At 32.1% G+C, this 20,035-nt stretch overlaps 1 protein-coding gene across 1 annotated transcript in view; it reads right to left on the reverse strand.

Annotated features, from left to right (window-relative positions):
• Nucleotides 1-2,530: 2,530 nt before the first annotated feature.
• Nucleotides 2,531-20,035, reverse strand: part of LOC126893281 (zinc finger MYM-type protein 5-like) — a 53,767-nt gene continuing 36,262 nt past the window's right edge. The window contains exon 3 of the mRNA XM_050663302.1: nt 2,531-2,787. Within this exon, the coding sequence (XP_050519259.1) occupies nt 2,531-2,787 (257 nt within the window). The remainder of the gene's footprint in view (nt 2,788-20,035) is intronic.

Genomic DNA, 20,035 nt, shown 5'->3' on the forward strand with positions numbered 1-20,035 from the left:
AAAAAAATATACATTTAATTACCAATTACTTACTTTAAATTAACATTAAATGGTTTTTCAAGTAAGCAATTTATTATATTTTTTATTTGCTTCAATTTTAGTGATGAACACTTTTTTGTAAAAACTTACAGTTTTTGAGTTATTTATGAAAAATCGCTTTAAAGCATGCATTTTCTTTCACACAAATTAAAATATTTGATCTTTAATAACTCAAAAAGTATTGATTTATTTTAATCACATTATATAACAAATTTTGCTTACAATTTGTCCCTTTCTCGATTTGTAGGGTTATTTTTAATAAAGTAATTTTCACCCCCGAGAAAGGGTGACATATACCCCAGGTTAAAACCCAAAGTTGTTATTGTAAATTCGTGAAAATGAATGGAGATTTACCGAAATCGTAGGTTTACCTCATAAATTATTAAACGATATGTAGTCGCCAAATAATTAATTTAAATTATTTTAAGTCTCTCTTAAGCCGGGAATATGGGATGGTTTTCTTGCGAAGGGGTTGTAGCTCTATAATCGAAAGGCGCGTGATTTAAGAGTTTATTCTTAGAATATAAGCTATACGAATTAAACTACTATTAACTTTTTTGTAAAAACTTACAGTTTTTCAGTGGTTTACGAAAAACCGCTTCAAAACATGCATTTTTTTCACGAATAATTAAAATCTTTGATCTTTAATAACTTAAAAAGTATTGACTTATTTTATTAACTTTAGATAATAAATTTTGCTTTTAATTTGTTCTTTTATTGATTTGTGCAGTTATTTTTAATAAAATAATTTTCACCCCCGAGAAGGGGCGGTATCCACCCTCAGGGTAAAGGCGCAAGGTGGTACCATGTCACCTTTGTTTCTTGACGTATCCTCTAACAACTGCCCAATTTTCGTGAAAATCGATGAAGGTTCACCGAAATTGAAGGTAATCGTTGATTTTTACCTTCAGTGACTGCACTATACAAAATAAATTGCAATTTACTGACCTAAATGCGCGTAATTTGGAAGCTTATAAATTATTCAATGATATGTAGTCGCCAAATAATTAGTTTAATGCATTTTAAGTACAACTTTCTCTTAAGCCGGGAAGATAGGGTGGTTTTCTTGCGAAGGGGTTGTAGCTCAATAATCGAAATGCACGTGATTTAATAGTTTATTCTTAGAGTATATACGCTATAGGAATTATATCCGCAATACGATATATTTTAAGTTTTCTCAGCATTTTTCTCTTAAGTTAAATCAATTAAAGGGTTGTTTGGGGGTGAAGGGGATGAGCTCAAAAATCGAAACTATATAATTTCAAGAGCTCATAAATAGCTCGTAATTCTGCCGCAAAAACCAATTCAATGTTCCTATTTTTAAGTAGTGGGGGGGGGGGGCTGACTCAGCCCATTAATGTATCAAATTCCTGCTCAGTGGAACGAGCTTAAAATTTTTAGTTTGCGGAATATGAGAGCTCATAAATAGCTCATAAATCAGGGCTATTTGTTTTTTGATTTTTGCAAGTGGGGGGGGGGGCAGCTCAACACGGGTGTCAACTTTGGGGCGCCACCCCCGCTAAACGGTGGGTGATAGACATATGCTATCGGGAAATAAATAGTAGGAAATATAGTCCTCTTCATTTTACTGTTAAGTAAATTTTTTGCAAAACGTACAGGAAGGGCTACGATTCGCAAAAATCACAAATTACCCCCTTTAAAGGGACGAAAAGGGGGGTTGCGGGGCGAAATTTTTTAAGAAAAAGTTAGTCTCATAATAAGCACCCCTTGATATACCAAAAATAAAACCGGACTTGTGTCCACTTTACGAGGTTTAACCTCTGTTTCCTACACTATTTATTCTTTTATTTCAATTTTATGGCAACACATTGATGGAAACTAGTTAATTAGCAACTGCAAAATCTACTTGTTAAAAAACGCAAAGTTTTATAGCCTACACTAACAGAACCCGTATTATGTAATATCGCAGGTGTTTCTTGAAGAGCTATTAAAAAAAATCGATTTCCTTTAATAATATATCTTCAGAAACGATGCCGTTATAACCAATCACATTAATTAGAGCTAAAACTGCCGCTTTATTTCTGTCACGTGCGTACATAAGTAAAATACGACATACATTTTGAAGGAAAAAGAATAAATTAAGGGGCGGCCTTAAAGAATTTGAAGAAAATGACAAATTAGACAAAATTGCTGTAACAATATTGACAATATTTAAGAATCTACTTAAGGAGCCTTGGGACCCGTTCTTTCTCCATATAACAGCTATATACTAATTTATCCATTCCCATTCTTTTATATAAAAATGTGACAATTAGTTTTACGAACCAACCAAGAAACATGTACATGGTGTCTAAGAAGTATGAGGAATTTTTATTTTTGTTATTATATCATGTCTAAAGTTTAGTGGCATTTTTACTGAAAATATATTATAGTCCGTCTAGAAAGCATCCGGAAAAAAGAAAGCAGAATTATTATTTTACGGTATTTATTTCTATCACTTGAAATATAAAAGTTCAACAAATAATTCATCTCATTTACTTATACAACCTCCATTTAAATCCAAACACTTAACTAAACGTCCAGGTACAACCGAAACTAGGTCAAGGCCATAATTTTCGGTAATGGTGTTCCAGGCCAGTAAAACTGACCGAATCAAACCTTCTTTATCTCGTGGCGCTGCTCGTTCCACTTCAATCTTCATCAGTCCCCATATGTTTTCAATGGGGCTAAGATCTGGAGATGCTGCTGGCCACGGAATTGTTGCCAATTCGTGTTCTTGCATCCAAGCTTGAGAATAAGCAGAAGTATGACATCTTGCATTATCTTGCTGAAAACGCCACCCCTTTGGATATAAAACATGAGCCGTTTCAAGAAGAAAACCATTTAGGATGTCACAATATTTCGCACTATCAACAGTACCATTAACTATACAGAGAGGTGTAGCACCACGCTGAGATATTGCTCAGCAAACCATTATTTTAGTGGGAAATTTGGAAATTTGAACGGTAACATTTTCTCTTGATAGGACGTTTAGATTATTTGCACCAAGCTGGAAACTTTCATCAGATATAAAGACATTATTAAAATTATCTTCTCGAAAACGTTGACAAAAATCTATTCTTCGTTGCCTTTGCAAAGGTGTCATTGTAGGGGATTTTTTTTTTGATTCCTTGATATGTAGCCTTGCCTTTTCAGTGACTTGCGGACAGTTTCTGGGCGCACTTTTATTCTTGGTTGATTTCCAAATCTGTTCGCTAATTTTCGAAACCCTAGGCGCGGATTTTGTCGTCCTAAAGCCACTAAAGCTTTTAAATTGTTTCCGCGAATCTTACGCGGTCTACCCGAAACTGGTCTATGTCTCATGTCTATGCCATTTTTATCCTCTTTATTGTCCCATACACTGCACTTTTTTGGAGTTCAGTCAATTGCACTAATTTTTTAACGTTTCGGACACCCTTTCTATACAAATATTCCACCATTTTTCTACTTGCGACATTATTTCACAAATCTTAAGTCTGTTTACAAACAACAATATTTGACAGATGGTGTTGTCATGCGATTTTGTTCATAACCTACTATCGGCACAACCTACTTGATGCATTACTTTTGTCTTAAAATGTTACAAAAAGGAAATCTATTAAAATTAGGAAAAATATAAAATTCCGGATACTTTCTAGACCAGCGGTTCCCAACCTTTTTTAGCTTGAGGCACACTAACTTAAAAACTCGTTCAGCCACGGCACACTTTGGGTAAATAATCTCTATAATGAGTATAATCATAATGTATTGTTATGTGAATTTCGCGGCACACCTACAGGGACTTCAGGGCACACCAGTGTACCGCGGCATACTGGTTGGGAACCTCTGTTCTAGACGGACTGTACTAGTCGTTATTCGCTATTAATCGCTGTGAATCAAGTTAACTTTGATTGACAGTTGTCTATACGGCTTTTCATTCACAGTCATTTGTTTCGAGCTTCTGTCATATGTCGTATAGTCCGTGTATATTAATATTATACACATACTATACAACATATGACAGAAGCTCGAAACAAATGACAATCGATGAATAGCCCTATTGTCTACTTTTCTGATGTCTGTTGTTCACAGATATCCGTTTATCATTGTCATGAAGAAATTTGTTTTCAAGTCTGACACCAATCTACAAAATCCTAAACGCAAACGCATACAATGCACAAATTAAGGTGCCGGTGCCGGTGGGGAATGGCGTCTATGCGCAGTATTGTAGTCGGTGTATGAGAGAGAAAGTATTCAAAATAATGAAATAACAAATTTTATATTATTTTGCTATTTGAATGTTGCTGTTTGTAGGACACTTAAAAAAATTCTAAATTATCTCTACAATCCCTTTTCCTCCTTAATGATAAAAAGACTCATCGTAGCTCTAAAATCATACCTAGTCTTTCTAGTAAAAAGACTTTTTCTAGTCAATTTTAGGTTTTATATGTTTATTGCCTCGGCCCAAAATAATTTTGCACATTGATTATTGATTGGTGTATTTAATTAAGCACATTGGCAATAATTAATTGAATAAATAAAGAAATTATTAAAAAAAACTGTGTTAATAATGCATTATAAAATTTTAATAAACAAGTAGGCATTTCTTGTAATTTTTTGCGTGACTACGTATAATATGTACAAATGCGAGAGAGACGCACCATATAGTGCGAAGCGCGGCGGCTTGAAAGTCAAGTGAACGCGCATAATTAGCAATTTAAAAAGCAATGGTTTAATTGAAATAAGCCACGATTACCCTTCAGGATATTGAAACTAAATGTTTAAACTAGGCGCTGGCTAACCTCAAAAAATAATAATTTACATTATGAGTTTTGAAGCTTCATAAATGCGTATTTTCGCATTTTTCAGATTTTAAATCGCTTATACCTCGAAAACTATTGACATATGACAAAAATGACAACAGACATTTTTTATTTAAAATGACCCTAAAAACCTAAAAAAATGTTTTCCGGGTAGAAAAGAAGGTGATTGTTGCAAAGAAATCGACTCGGAAAATTTTTCATACGAGATCGGCGTCAGAACCTGGACTAAAGATTAAAAGCTTATTTTTGCTTAAGGGGATGGGTACGTATTTTCGGCTGCAATGCTATTCAAATGGGGATTCATTTCTTTCGAATCCTGAGAAAACTAATAGGTATTTTTAAAAAAATTAAACGCAGAATGAAAGATTACGTTATTAGCGAGGTCCGAAAGTCCCTGAGGACTTCTATAATGTTCATTTTAATAAGTTACAGGGGTGAAAAACTAAGAGAAAATTTAGTGTGATTTTTAATTTCAAATATCTCATTCAAAATAAACTTTTTATTTATTCTAAGGGACTTTCGGCCCTCGGTAATAATTTAGTCTTTCATTCTGCGTTTAAATTTTTCAAAAATATTTATTGTTTTTTTCAGGATTAAAAAAAATGAGCACAATGTCCGTGGTAATATTTTCCAAATCTATCTTTGTCTTACAACGCACTCAGTCGAATAGAATATTGTCAGCATATTGTCAGTCAGACAAATCAGTGATAATTTTAAATACTTGACATGGTATCGGGAATATTTTGAGTTGTTGATTAAATATATAATATAGTGTATTTAATAAATAATTGATTTAAGACTTGAACCTTGAACTTAATAAAAAGTTATTTATTGTGTATTATTTGTGGAAGATCCAAGCAGACAATACATCAGGATAACATATTCTGTGATCCAAGTATTTTGTTGTTAAAGATGTTCAAAATTGTAAGCGTTCCATAGTAACAATATATTATTAAAAAATAACTTTAACACTTTTCCTCTTTTCTCGATTGAGTATTAGTTTTTGTTATACATATAAATTATTACAATCACTGAATACATAGTTAGTAAAAAATTATCACATTTATTAACTGAATTAATAATTTGCAATTATACAAATAACAGTGATCCAAGAACATTCAAAAGCCATGTCTTTAAGTTAATGATGACATTTTCAAGTAGAATGACATTCTAGTAATGTTTACATATCCATACCAGTGTGAATTTTACTACACGTAATTTGCCGTATAAATACAGAAAAAATAGGGATATCCGTAAAATATTTGCGAATTATGTACCGATGGCCTTAAAAATTTTGCTCAAATGTTTTTTATTCTCACCGATTTTTAATCCAAAACAAAAGTAATTGGTCTAGACTTTCGTAATTGTATCTCTGTTTAATCCCTATTTAGGGGCACTTTATTTCGCACGAAAAAAATTCTAAATTATCTTTACAATCCGTTTTCCTTCCTAACGCTAAAAAGACTCATCGTAATTCTAAAATCACACCTAGCCTTTCTAGTAAAAAGACTTTTTCTAGTCAATTTTAGGTTTTATATGTTTATTGTCTCGAAACAAAACAATTTTGCACATTCGCCGAGGGCCTCGCCGAGGCATCCGCATTTCTATTACACCATACATTCTCTAGGGTAAATGGGATTTTAAAATGGAAAAACTTTTTAAAAGAGATTTTTGATGAGGTAGTTTTCATATAGAATGAAAAAGGCGAAAAATAGAGAGCCGAAACGCGTGGTGGTGTTACACGCATGCCGCGTTATCTGAAGCTAGATGTACAGGGAATATTAAATACACTTTGAATATTGAGATCTATCAGCGATATGAATAATGCTTTTTCGTTTTCATGAAATTTTTCAAATGTTTGTTCGAAATACACCACACAATACAGTTCAGATTTTCAGTGCAATTCTAATAAATAGAATCGAATATATAGTCTAGTTCAGACAATGAATTCAGTCAATTTGAATTTAAAGAAAACTAAATGCATGATCATGACTAAATAAACACACGCAAACATCCAATTAACTATTGAAGATACTGTAATTGAGAGTGTGGATAGCTGCAAATACTTAGGAACATGGATAACATCAAATGTAGACCAATTCAAAGAAATCAAGACACGTATTGACGACTCTTCCTTTTACTATTCTATTATATGAGTTCTATAGACATCATGTTACTATTTTTTCTTCTCTTACCATTTTCAAAGACTTCGGTCCTGGACTAATTTCAATTTTTAGTTTAAAAAAGAGTAATTATCATAAAGGTGACGTTCCAGTAATTATGGGCGAGACTTTTACAAAAGTTACTTGTGTGCAGTAAAAAGTTTATGCAAGATTAGAAAACTATTTCTCAAATAAATCTTGAACTGATGTTATCTATGAAACCCAGAATTTCTCTGATGTAGTTATAAATTGCAGTAAAAAATAAATTAGTACAAAATTATGGGAGCAGAACTACTCAAATGAAACGCAAACAGTAGTTATTTTTTTAATAAAGCAAGACGCAGAAGAAAACCAACATTTTCATATTTTGGGATAATTTCGTATATACAGAGTGTTTAGTGTTTGATTAGATATACCCCAATGAAGGAAGCGCTAGAATCGGCAACATTGCTTATGAGAATGAGTTGCATGCTGTATTGCCAATGTAGAATGATGAATGACTGAACGAATCAGCACGAATCTGGTGCATTTGGTGGGCAGAGGGAAAGCAGTGTTGCCATTTATAGTGCGTGTATCTAATTGAAAACTAAAGAGTCTGTATATTCCTATGTTAATATAATATACTTATTGGTATTTTCTACTTTATTGGTATTAAGCCCCATTGGAAGCTCTGAAGCAGCCTATTGACATCAAGATAGTTATGTTCGGCTTCGATACGTCGTTAGAGGTTGTTACAGTAAACTATAGGAAGCCTTTTGAGCTGTACCAAAACTGAAGGTGCATTCACCTGTGTGGTCTTTCGATAAAAAAATAGGTGAAATGGGAGTAACAAGGCCAAATTTCAGGATCCCTAAATCACCTGAAACCATATGTTATCTTTCAGTTAGAAATACAACTATAAACATCATTACTTATGTGTGACTCAGTAGAGATATCCGTAGAACAAACAGTTATATTTTTCTGACAGTCAAACAGCTTTAAAAGTTCGAAAATAAGGCTCTTAATAAAGTAATAGCAGACAAAAAAAAATATTTGTGATGTCGCGTCGGTGCCAGATAGACAATATGTTTAGGGAACATGGGAGTGCTAATAAACTGCTAAGACAAAACAAGGACAAACTCAACTTTCCTCGGTCCTGCACCTTTTTATGGGTTATCCAAAAATCATATAATAACAAGGGAATCCCACAATTGAGAACAGAATCGATTACCACCTCACTGGATTAATACGTAAGGACTGAGACAAGCCAAGAGGATTATAATATTATCGGCCTAAACGTCAAAGCACCTTCGTGTTCACATTAAATTAGCAATATTCGTCGTGTGCAAGTACTTGGAGGGGATACGAGAAACGATCGTGCGCGAGTTGCGGAGAAACCTTGCAACTTCCTTAAATAAATCATATTTATTGTCAATTGAAATTGTCAAATTGACGTATATTTCATACCTACTGTCATTGAAGAAGAAAAAGTATATATTGCTTCACAATATTGATGTTATATGCAGTTTTTATATAAAAGTAAATTTAATTAACTGTATTTTGCTGGCAGTACTGCATTTTAATAATTAATTTTATTTACTACATACAATTGTTTACCTTTTAATAACATAACCTGACTGTTACTTTTTCTTCTTATAATTTTTTTTGGGCTATGGCCTTGACAAGTACCCAGAGCAACCAGGACTAATATAATTGGTCAATATGATTAAAAGTGCGAAAAATGTTGCTGAGCTATGAAACCAGGTGTCGCTTTTCCGAACTTGCACGGTCCCAATACCTTCTCATAGCACACAATTTTGTAGTTTTTCGTCATGATTTACAATAGAATTACTAATGAGGGAATTTACAACCACACCCAATATTAATATAATATTGGGTGTGGTTGTCTTTTTAAAGACAACTGGCATGCTATGATTTTTCTGTCGGGTATTATCCAGTTAAAGTTAATTTCACGTAATTGAAAGAACTATCCTCCAACAACGTCGTCCCAGGAATGCACCTCAGAAATATTGACATCTCATTTTAATATAGTTTACAGTGTATGATTAAGTATTTTCTATGGGAAATAAGCCACAATTTTACTAAAAAATGAATTTATTAACGTTTCGAAGCCCAAATCGGGTTTCGTTGTCAAAATACAAAATACTATTAAAATAATAATAATTACAACGAAACCCGATTTGGGCTTCGAAACGTTAATAAATTCATTTTTTAGTAAAATTGTGGCTTATTTCCCATAGAAAATACTTGATTATAAAAATGCCACAAGGAAATAGTTTCAGAACAACACAATGTATGATATAATGTCTGAATTGTCAATTGTCTAGTCTATATGAATGAAACAGATAAAATTAAATTGTTAGAAAAAAATTTTTTATTAATAACAAAATCATTTTTTAATTTGACTTTTGACAACATTTTCGTAAGTTGAAATCGAAACGCCAAAATAAACATATTTTTAACTGAAATCGCTGTTGAACACCATTAAAAATAGTTTGGCGTTCTAGAAAAACTAAAAGAAGCGTGAGAATACGCCAGAAGATATGGAAAGAATTTTTGAAGTATAACAGGGAAAATTGGACTCACACCGACCTGAACAGAGAGAATTGGAAAGAATGAACAGAGACAGGCACGGATCTAGAAATTTATATTAGGGGGGGGCGGACTTACCTCAAATTAATATTATATTTTCCAGATTTAGCCATACGACTCACACTTACTCTAAGGATAAAAAACACTATATAATCCCAGATACCTACGGTATCAAAAGGATTGATAGACAATTCAGACTATTAATCTCACTGGTCGTTCTTTACCATAAAGATTAACCTTTCTACCATCAATGGGTAGGTACGTATGGATTATCTAGTAAAATACAAATTTTTATATCTTTATTGTACCGCAAATTTGAAACGTGACTTTTCATGAGATATGGTTTATACCCAGTGTAATGTATAATAATAATAACACAGGCCTACAGAAAAAAAAATTCGTTTTGGTGCCGTGAATCTTAGCTGATTTTTACTATATTAGTAGCGATAAATGGAAATATGGATTCCGTTTTTTTGTATCAGCTCTAGTTTTATGGATATGGCACATTCCGAAATTAGTAGTTTTAATATTAGAGATCATGAAGAATATGCTATTCAAAGGAATATACATTGTTAATTAAACTTCTTCCTCAGTATATTTGTTGTTCTCACTGTATTCTGCCTTATTTATGCAAGAAATGATACTTTAATGTCGTTATATTACTATTTTATAAGAAAATAAAACAGCTTGAGAAGTATTCTTAAACTTTTAAAACTCCTCCGTATTAAGCTAGCCCTAATGAAGCAATTCATTAAGGCACTTGATTCTAATGCTTTGCCTACATAGGAAGGAAGCTGCCCCAGATAAGTACGGAAAAACTCAAAGCTGGAATATTTGATATACCACAGATCTGACTTCTTACAAAGGATCTGGCTTTTGTGGGGTCAATTAATACGGTAGAGAAAAAAGCTTGACTTTCATTTGTGGACATTATGAAAAATTTTCTGGAAAATCTCAAAAGTAAAACTATGCTGAGCTGGTAAACCGTTTGCTGAATAACTTCCAATTACTTGGATGTAATATGAGCATCAAAGTCCAATATATTCACAGCCACTTGAACCGTTTCCCTGAAAACTTAAGTGACACAAGTGAGGAACAAAATGAGAGATTTCACCAAGACATAAAAATCATGGAGGACCGCTACGAAGGAAGATGGGACACCCATATGACGGCAGATTTTTGAAGAGAGACTGTTTAAACGTTCATTCCAGGAAATCACGCAAGCGAAGCTTTCGTTACGTCAAGTTTTTTTTTCTATTTTGTTAGTTTTTTCTCAAAACTAATTGTATATCTGTTTCATTGTACAAAGAGTTTTATTGTATCTAGTTAAATGGCTTAAAATATACGTATTTTCTAATTGTGTGATTTTTATTTCAATTTAGTATATCCATATCAGCATATCCGTTTTTTAATGCATAAGAGCTGGCATGGCCTACGTTATCTTGAAAACTAGAGCTGATTTGGCAAAACTAAAGCCATATTCGGAATCAGCACCCCAAATATACCTAAAATCAGCTCTAAACACTTTGGCACCAAAAACACTGTAGGCCTGTGTAATAATAATAGTCTCCCGTTTTATAAAGTGTAATGTATTTGCATTTTAAAATATCATTTTTGTTATTCTTTGAATTGAGAAAAAGATTTCCGTTGTTTATGGTTCCACCGGTACCCAAACAAATGCGCCTGCAGATTATTTTTCAGAGGAGGGTGTTTTATTAGATTTTATGGCTTCTTTCAGTTCTTTGGAATCGGTTGTCGTGTAATTTAGTGTTGTAGTACTGATGGCTTAAAGTTTAGAGTTAACAGAAAAAATAATAAATAATAAAAAAATACTTATAGACTAAATACAATGGGGGGTCCATGGACCCGTTGACCCCCCCCCTGTATCCGCGCCTGAACAGAGGCTTATATCAAGAAGTGAATGAATAAAGCTAAGGAAAGATCGAAAGACGAGGAACGGTTATGCACTAAATATCTTGGACAAAAAAACCTCAATTCAAGTTTCAAAAGAAAATTATTTATTTTAAAAATATTTTGAGAACAATTTTCGAGATGCAAATCTCAACTTCAAATATTTTCAACTTCTTCAAACTTTAATTTAAATCAAGTATATTCAAATGGTAAATAAGCCACAATTTTACCTAAAAATGATTTTATTAACGTTTCGACGCCCAAGTCGGGTGTCCAGTGCCAGTTTAACCTAACTTCGGGCCCTGGGCGCTAGAGGTTTAGGGGCCCCCTTCATTGCTATTCGTTGTCAATTTTTTTAACAAAAAAACACATGCATTAACTATAAACGTTTACGGTAAAACCCATACATTTTTAAAAATTTTAAAAATGATTTTTAAAACAAACGAGAAAAATAGCAACCGTAAAAAATATTCCAAAAAATACATTTAAAAATATAAAAAAACAGAAAGTTCTATAGAAAAACACATGAAAACAAAAAAACATATTCTAAAAAATATATAAGACAAAAATTATCTCACTTTTTTTCTTGACTAGGCATTAGCAAACTGCCATATTAATACTATCAAAATTCAGTTGCTCCATTTCTTCATTTTTTACAATAGGATAGTGATAATGCGTCTAGGTTTTCTTGATCCTTTGACCATCAATGTATGTATCTTTATTCTTTTTAGAGCCAAAAAAGACCGCTCGCCTGACGCATTAGAAATTGGTATCGTCAAATAAACTTGTAGTAAAGTTAAAAATTGGCAAAAGTTGCCTTTACATCCTGGATGACACCAAATTTTCAAATCTTTATTGAAATTTTGGCATAACGTTATATTATAATGAATAATTTCATTATGCTAGTTCTCTTTGGTTTCATCAACATCTTTTTTATATTCCTCACATAAAATATTAATTTACTTTTTGACTTCTTCTTTATTTAGCGTAAAAAACATCTAACAGCTGATGTAACATCTTTGTAGCATTATATTCTCTTTAAAAGATCTTGAAAAATATTGTGGCATATAACATTAAATAGGTATATGTACTTCAATTCTGAATATCTCTTGCCCCTTTAAAATTGTTTCACTTTCAACTGCTTCATCGAAAAATGTTTTTTTCTTTGTTTTTTGAAGGCTATAGAATATGTTTGAGATTATTGCCTTCACAAAAAAATATTTTTGGCTTCTAGTTCAATTTCGCTTAATTTATTTCTTACGTCTCCAACAAAGCTCAAATGTCATTAATTCTACTCCAATTGACACGTCCAAGTCCACAGTTTCTAACGTTTTGCTTGTTGCATTCACTCGTTTTAAAATCCTTGCCCAAATCAGTGTCAATAGAGTAGCCAGGTTAACCTGTCTCAAAGGTATCCATTTTATTATGCAGTACCTCGGCTTCACTTCTAACTGCTGATTTTTTGTCTCTATTATTGCTTAACTGGAAAAATATGTTTGATGGATCCATAGTTTTTAACTAAAATATTCACAGCGTCAAAAGTTTCTACATGTTTTGTTTTCATCGCTTCCAGGAATTCATTGCAAGTTTGGTCAAACAGATAGCCTAACTGAACCTTTTTCTTTATTCGCATTCCGCTGTAAATGCTAAGCTAAGAAGTTGTCAAAAGCAAAGTATACAAGACAACTTAAGTAATTTCCCTTATGACGACTCGTTAAATTCTCATGGGATCAACGAAAAGCTACTAGTCCTTGAGAAGCAAGTAATTTAATGGTGACAACTCTTCTTACTTCTTAGGACCTTTACTCAATAGTCAGCTTCGCGTTCTACTTGCTCTTTCAAGCCAGCGTCTATAACTCCAATTTAACTGATGATATTAAATATGATTAATCAACTGATGATATAAAAGATAAGTCTATAACTCCAACTGATGATCTTGTTATTAATGTAAACATAGAGTTCAGATGAAATTTACTTTCTTCGTGAGATTTGAGTAAGCTATTCAAATATTTCTAGTGGGTAAAATATATCCAAAATCAGTTAAACTATTTTTTTTTTCAATTGAAAATAATTTGCACGGGTAACAATAAACAGCTTTAACACTTCTCTTCGCCTCCATTGGGTTTTACTCTATAGGAGTTGCTTTCATTTAATCTTATATAATAAGCTTTGTCTCCAGCTTTATACATTTTTTTACAATTATCTAAGGAATCGCTCTTTGGTTTAAAAGTTGTCACAGTTCTTATTTATCAGTCTTAAAATCAGACCATATCGAAATCGCAGGTACTTCGTAGTCTTTTTCTCTATTAAAAAAAATATGGTCCTCGATTATTTAGCGGACTCTAATTTGTTATTAATAAAAGGAAGCGTCCCTACGGGCCCCTCCGGGGCCCGGGCCCCTGGGCGCCCGCCCCAAGCGCCCAATGGATAAAACGGCACTGCGGGTGTCGTTGTCAAAATACAAAATAATACTAAATAAACAAAAATGTTGTTGCTTAGTAAAAAATTCTTCTAATAATTTATTTAATCTATTTAAAGTCGTCTACTTTAAAATGTATAATACGTGTCTGAATTGCCGATGTAAATGAGTCAGATTAAATAAATTATTAGAAGAATTTTTTACTAAGCAACAACATTTTTGTTTATTTAGTATTATTTTGTATTTTGACAACGACACCCGACTTGGTCGTCGAAACGTTAATAAAATCATTTTTAGGTAAAATTGTGGCTTATTTCCCATTTGAATATACTTGATTATAAAAATGCCACAAGAAAATAGCTTCAGAACAACTTTAATTTAAATTTTGATTTATTCCCATAAATTACAGTACTTAGCTAATATACAAATGACAACAAAAAAAACGTAGTTTCAGAACCACATTTTTCCGCTTAATTTCATATGAAAGCTTATCAGGTTTTGCCATTTTGTAGAGGTTGAATATTTGACAGATCAAGATTGTTAGTATAAAAGTCAAACCCACATTACTACCGCACGCCTAATGTTCAATAAATAATGTAGTTGCAACTAAATCACGCTGACCTATTTGCTTATTTCTGCTAAAGAATGATCTAATGTTTCGTTGAAATTCATACATATTACATTCACGGTTTTTTGTTGTTTTACCATGTCATGAATGGTCTTGCAGATGTTATCGTACAGCTATTATAGTACATTATTTACTTAATTTTTAGTTGTTGAATGGATACAAATACTTAACATTACTTGAAAAAACATGTACAGGGTGATTTATTAAGAATGTCCAATCTCTGCGTTGAACATTCTAGTCCTCAAAATATTAGGATTTGACCCATATTCCTTAAATAAAATTTATGTGTTTAATTTAAACATTTAGTAACTCATTTTAACAAGTACTTAAAAACTATTCGACATATCCTTGTTATACTTGGCAGAAAGCGTAGGTACTGTACATCGCACTAAATTATGATAAATAAACGTTTCTGGCTACTACCAGAGGTTTACAACAGGGGACAGTGAATTATTGACCCTTCCCACATTCTCCGCCACTGTCGGAATTACTATTTTAGTGCAATATTTCGATTCTCCAATACTTTCTATGTAAATAATACACTCTTCATTCGTAACGATGAAATCATTAGTTTTCGAGATATTTGAAGTTAAAAATTAAAGGACAGAATACATTAATCAAAATAGCTGTACCGTTTCATTTTTAACTTTAAATATCTCGAAAACTAATGCCTTTATGAAGAGCATATTAGGTACATAGAAAGTATTGGAGAATCGAAATATTGCGCTAGAATAGCAATTCCACCAGTGGCGCCGAATTTGGGAAGAGTAAACCATTCACTGTCCCCTGTCATAAGCCTTTCGTAATAGCCAGAAACGTTTATTTATCATAATTTAGTACGGCGTACAGTAGCTACACTCTCTGCCAACAAGTATGACAAGGCTATGTCAAATAGCTTTAAAGTACTGGGTAAAAATAGTTATTAAATATAGAGCCAGCTCTCAACGGAGGGGAACCTATGAGGAAAACTCTCAGTAATTTTACAAGTTCCTTCGGCACAGACATAATATAGGCATCCGTAGTGGGTACAAATTAGACTGTCAACTGCCATTCTGTTACACGTGTTTCGCTATTATTGGCTTATCAGACAGAACTTGCTGATAATATCTTACTGCAGAAAGATGATATGTTTCGTATATCGGTGGTTAATACAAAACCATGCAATCATTCACTGACTAGTACAATCTGGATTCTATCGAAGCAACCTGTTATTTGACTTTATCCGTCCCTTTACTTTGAGGATCTACTGGACAACATCTTATGAGCATTCAAGAGTGGAAACAATATTGTCATACGCTTTCAAAGGAAGATATGATCGATTTTAGGAAGACATACTTCAGAAGAAACCTACGAAGGAAATGTTCAACAGGAAGCAATAATTACTGCAATAGAAGTGCGAAAGTGTGTCATGAAGCTAAATAATTGGAAAGCACCTGGTCCAGGAAAGATAAGTAACGAATTAGTCAACGCAGCGTGCGTCGGATAAATTAATGTTTTCCCCTCTGTTGAACTGTAAAAATTGCAGAGGAATTAGTGTAATGTGTTCTGTAGCAAGGGTTTATGGACAAGGAACAAGTACTATAACACTGAATTAGAGTAGAGAACAACTTAAAGAATCAGAAAATCAAAAGATCAAAATGGTTTCAGAAATGGTCGCTCTTATAACTTTCTATTTAACCTTTATCGATCTTGAGAGAACCTAGGACACTGTACCATTAAGTACTATTGTTCTGAAGCTATTTTCTTGTGGCATCTTTGGAATTTAGGATTTTTGGTGGAAATAAGCCACAGTTTTATTTTAAATTTAAATTTATTTGACTTTTCGATTTCCACTGTGGAAATCCTTCTCAAAATACAAAGCATTAATGCTTTGTGTTGTGAGTTTGATTTTTTTCTAATTTGAGTTTTTTGTGTTAATTTTAAAACCACATTAAAGAAATCACTTAAAATCGTACAATAGTAGATTAATTATCTCGTTGTTTATTTCCTCTTTGGTCCTAAATGAAAAGAGACATATGTTTTGATTTGCCTAATGAAAACGACGAATTAAAAAAGCAGATGATTCATTTCCCCTCTGTTTTCACTTCAGTAACAAAAGCAGACACTGACAAAGAATCCAAACAACAGCTCTACCCAATTAGACACGTCAATAAATTCGTGTTTGATGGATGTTTTTTCTATAATATGACATTTGATTTGCATTGCTATTGGTAATTTATGATGTCGCATTATCATTGAATATAAAAATCACGTAATTCTTGTAGTCTATTATTAAATGTTTTACGATTATTGAATAATAGAATGGGCTTTTTATATACTTAATAATAAATTCTAAACAATTAGAAAATAAATAGAAAATAGAAAAAGACTGTTTGACTTGTACACACTTCTATATAAATCTAAACGGGAACTGGTGTATGTTTTCAAAAGACTGATAGTGTGTAAATAAATTTATTAAATCAGCTAAGTACTTTCAGCATATTATGCCATCATCAGAGCTATCGTCTTATAGGTGTAAAAACCTCAAAAGAAGAGAAAACTTCGAACAAACACATTCTTTAGTTTAAAATAAACCCAGGGATATAACCACTGGTTAGGGTAAAAACCCTTAAATGTTTAAAAATTACATTTAATGTGTTTTTTATAAAATGGCTACCATTCTTACAAACAGTAAGTTGTCTTACCAGTAACCCAGTCAGTAACAGCTGTTTGTAAGAATGGTAGCCATTTTATAAAAAACACATTAAATGTAATTTTTAAACATTTAAGGGTTTTTACCCTAACCAGTGGTTATATCCCTGGATTTATTTTAAACTAAAGAATGTGTTTGTTCGAAGTTTTCTCTTCTTTTGAGGTTTTTACACCTATAAGACGATAGCTCTGATGATGGCATAATATGCTGAAAGTACTTAGCTGATTTAATAAATTTATTTACACACTATCAGTCTTTTGAAAACATACACCAGTTCCCGTTTAGATTTAATTAGAAAATAAGCTGCTGACCAAAGAACTTGACTTTAATCTTTTGCAAATTTGTTATGGCACATTCTAAAAATAGAAAAGAGTATAAATCGATTTTTTTTCTTGTGGGCAACTAGTTTTTTCAAAACTTTATTTGAATATTGTAGTAAAGAAAAGAGAGACGTTCTCACAAACAATTTATTTTACAACTGACGACCGGTTTCGCTGTCTACAATATTCACAGCATCTTCAGGTCACGGTAAAAGTAAAATTAAATGCTACAAATAACAAAAAACCAGAGTTAGTTAAGTGGTCTGGTTGAAATCAAAGGGTAAAGATCAAGCCAATATTAAAGTATATATATTTATGCATACATATAAATACTAAAATGTACGTAAATATGGTTTAACAACCCTCACACTCACATACATGCAAGCATTCAAATGTAGTGGCAACTAAAGTATGTCAAGTATAAGTATAAAATGTACACTTACTTTCCGGTATAAGGGAAGAATATAGTAGTATTCAATATCATACTTTTTCTCCAAATTATGCTAAAGGGAGAGATGGTAGAGGGACATATTTGATTGTAATGCACAAACAAAACAAAATAATTGGCAGGATCTTGAGGGGATTAGTAAGGGAACACTACATTAAACCGTGAAACCAAAAATTGTTAGTTATATATAAAGTGATGTTATTTTTAAATTTTTTTAATTAATAGTGTATATTTTTAATTTTAATTGGGATTATTAGATGTTGTTCTGGATGTTCAAGAACTGATAGATGTAAGATTGGTTGTGCAATTTTCTTAAACCAGAATTGGTCAGTTGTGTATTAGTTGTGGTGTGATTGTGAAAATGTTTTAATTTTGATTTGTTGGAGACATTGAAATTAAACTGAACAATTGTAAATAGGTAAAATTTGCTAAAATTTAAAAGTGTCAAACAATAAAATCATTAATAAATAATTCAGAATTAAATTCAAATGTGAAGGTAACTAACTGTACATGAAATTAAATTTATAGTAATATAAAGTTATGATGATTTGTGCAGCAATGAATGAGATTTTATGAGATATTACTAAAAAGTTAGAAAAAGGCAAATATGAAAAAAATAGATGAAAAAAATGATTCATTTATGTTAATATCTGTTGAATGTAATAAATAGTTGAGTAGATTGAAAAATTAATCTCAAGAAATCTTTGAAAAAGTTACCTGGTTGAGCTGAATTATATGGTTTCTTTGAAAAGTTAAAAAAGTTTTTGAAATATTTTTTGTTTTAAAGTCGATAAAAATAACACATAACAGATTCTCGAACGCACACAAAGGACGTGGACATAACGGGAGTTTGGGAATTTTTTGATGAGGAAAGCAAACTGTGTACTACTACATCTTATTTCTTTTTGATTTTTAAGAATTGTAAAAATTCCTCTAATTTGGTTTTATTTACAAAGAAACTCAAATGTCACTGAGAGTGAGAGGTTTAGGGCCGGTTGTTCGAACGCTAATCAACAATGATCACTATCAAATATTTAATTACTGTCACCAAAACTGTCAATGTCAACTTTTATTGGGTTGCTGAAAACATAATTGATTAAAATTATGAGATTAGTTAATCAATTAACATAACAATTATTAACATAATTGATTAAGTAATTTCATATTATGTTTTCAGCAACCCAAACAAAGTTGACATTGACAGTTGGTCACAGTAATTAAATATTTGATAATGATCATTGTTGATTAGCTTTCGAACAACCGGCCCTAAGTCTGGTTTTTTGTTATTTGTAGCATTTAATTTTACTTTTACCGTGACCTGAAGATGCTGTGAATATTGTAGACAGCGAAACCGGTCGTCAGTTGTAAAATAAATTGTTTGTGAGAACGTCTCTCTTTTCTTTACTACAATAGTATGGACTCACACATGCAACCCATTCATTATTTTTATTTGAATAATTGAGTTCCGATAATGATAATGTCCGGAGTTTTGTGTCCAGCAGTGATTATTCGAAAATATAAATTTTGTAATTTTGCATATCTGTTTTTTATATTACCTACGTCTTTTATAAAATAATATAGTACAATTTTGAATTACGAAACTGCTATGCAGCCATGAATGAGATGAATGAATAAATGAAGAAAGTTCAATATTGTATTTTTAGGTGTTTAAACCACAATTTATTGTAATATATGTAATTACATTTTAAATTTGTTTTTTGTTGTTTCGATTTCCAATCCGGAATCGTTTTCAAAAAAGATTATAAACTAAGGAATTTTTAACCTGCATCAATTGGCGCTTAATTTCGGCCAATTTAATAGTTGACTTACTTGGTCTCGATCTTGTAGGCCAATAGCCATATTTTAAGGTTGAAATTCTGAGCATGACTGTTGTACCCTCCGTTTGATATCAAATCTCTGAGTTGTAGATTCTAGACCTCACATTATTAAGATCTAACCCAAATCACTTATGTACAATGTGACCCCTTACTGTGGCTACTGTACCTTCTTCTTCTTCATGAG

This window comes from Diabrotica virgifera, chromosome 1, assembly GCF_917563875.1.
Source record: "Diabrotica virgifera virgifera chromosome 1, PGI_DIABVI_V3a".
Lineage (NCBI taxonomy): Eukaryota > Metazoa > Arthropoda > Insecta > Coleoptera > Chrysomelidae > Diabrotica > Diabrotica virgifera.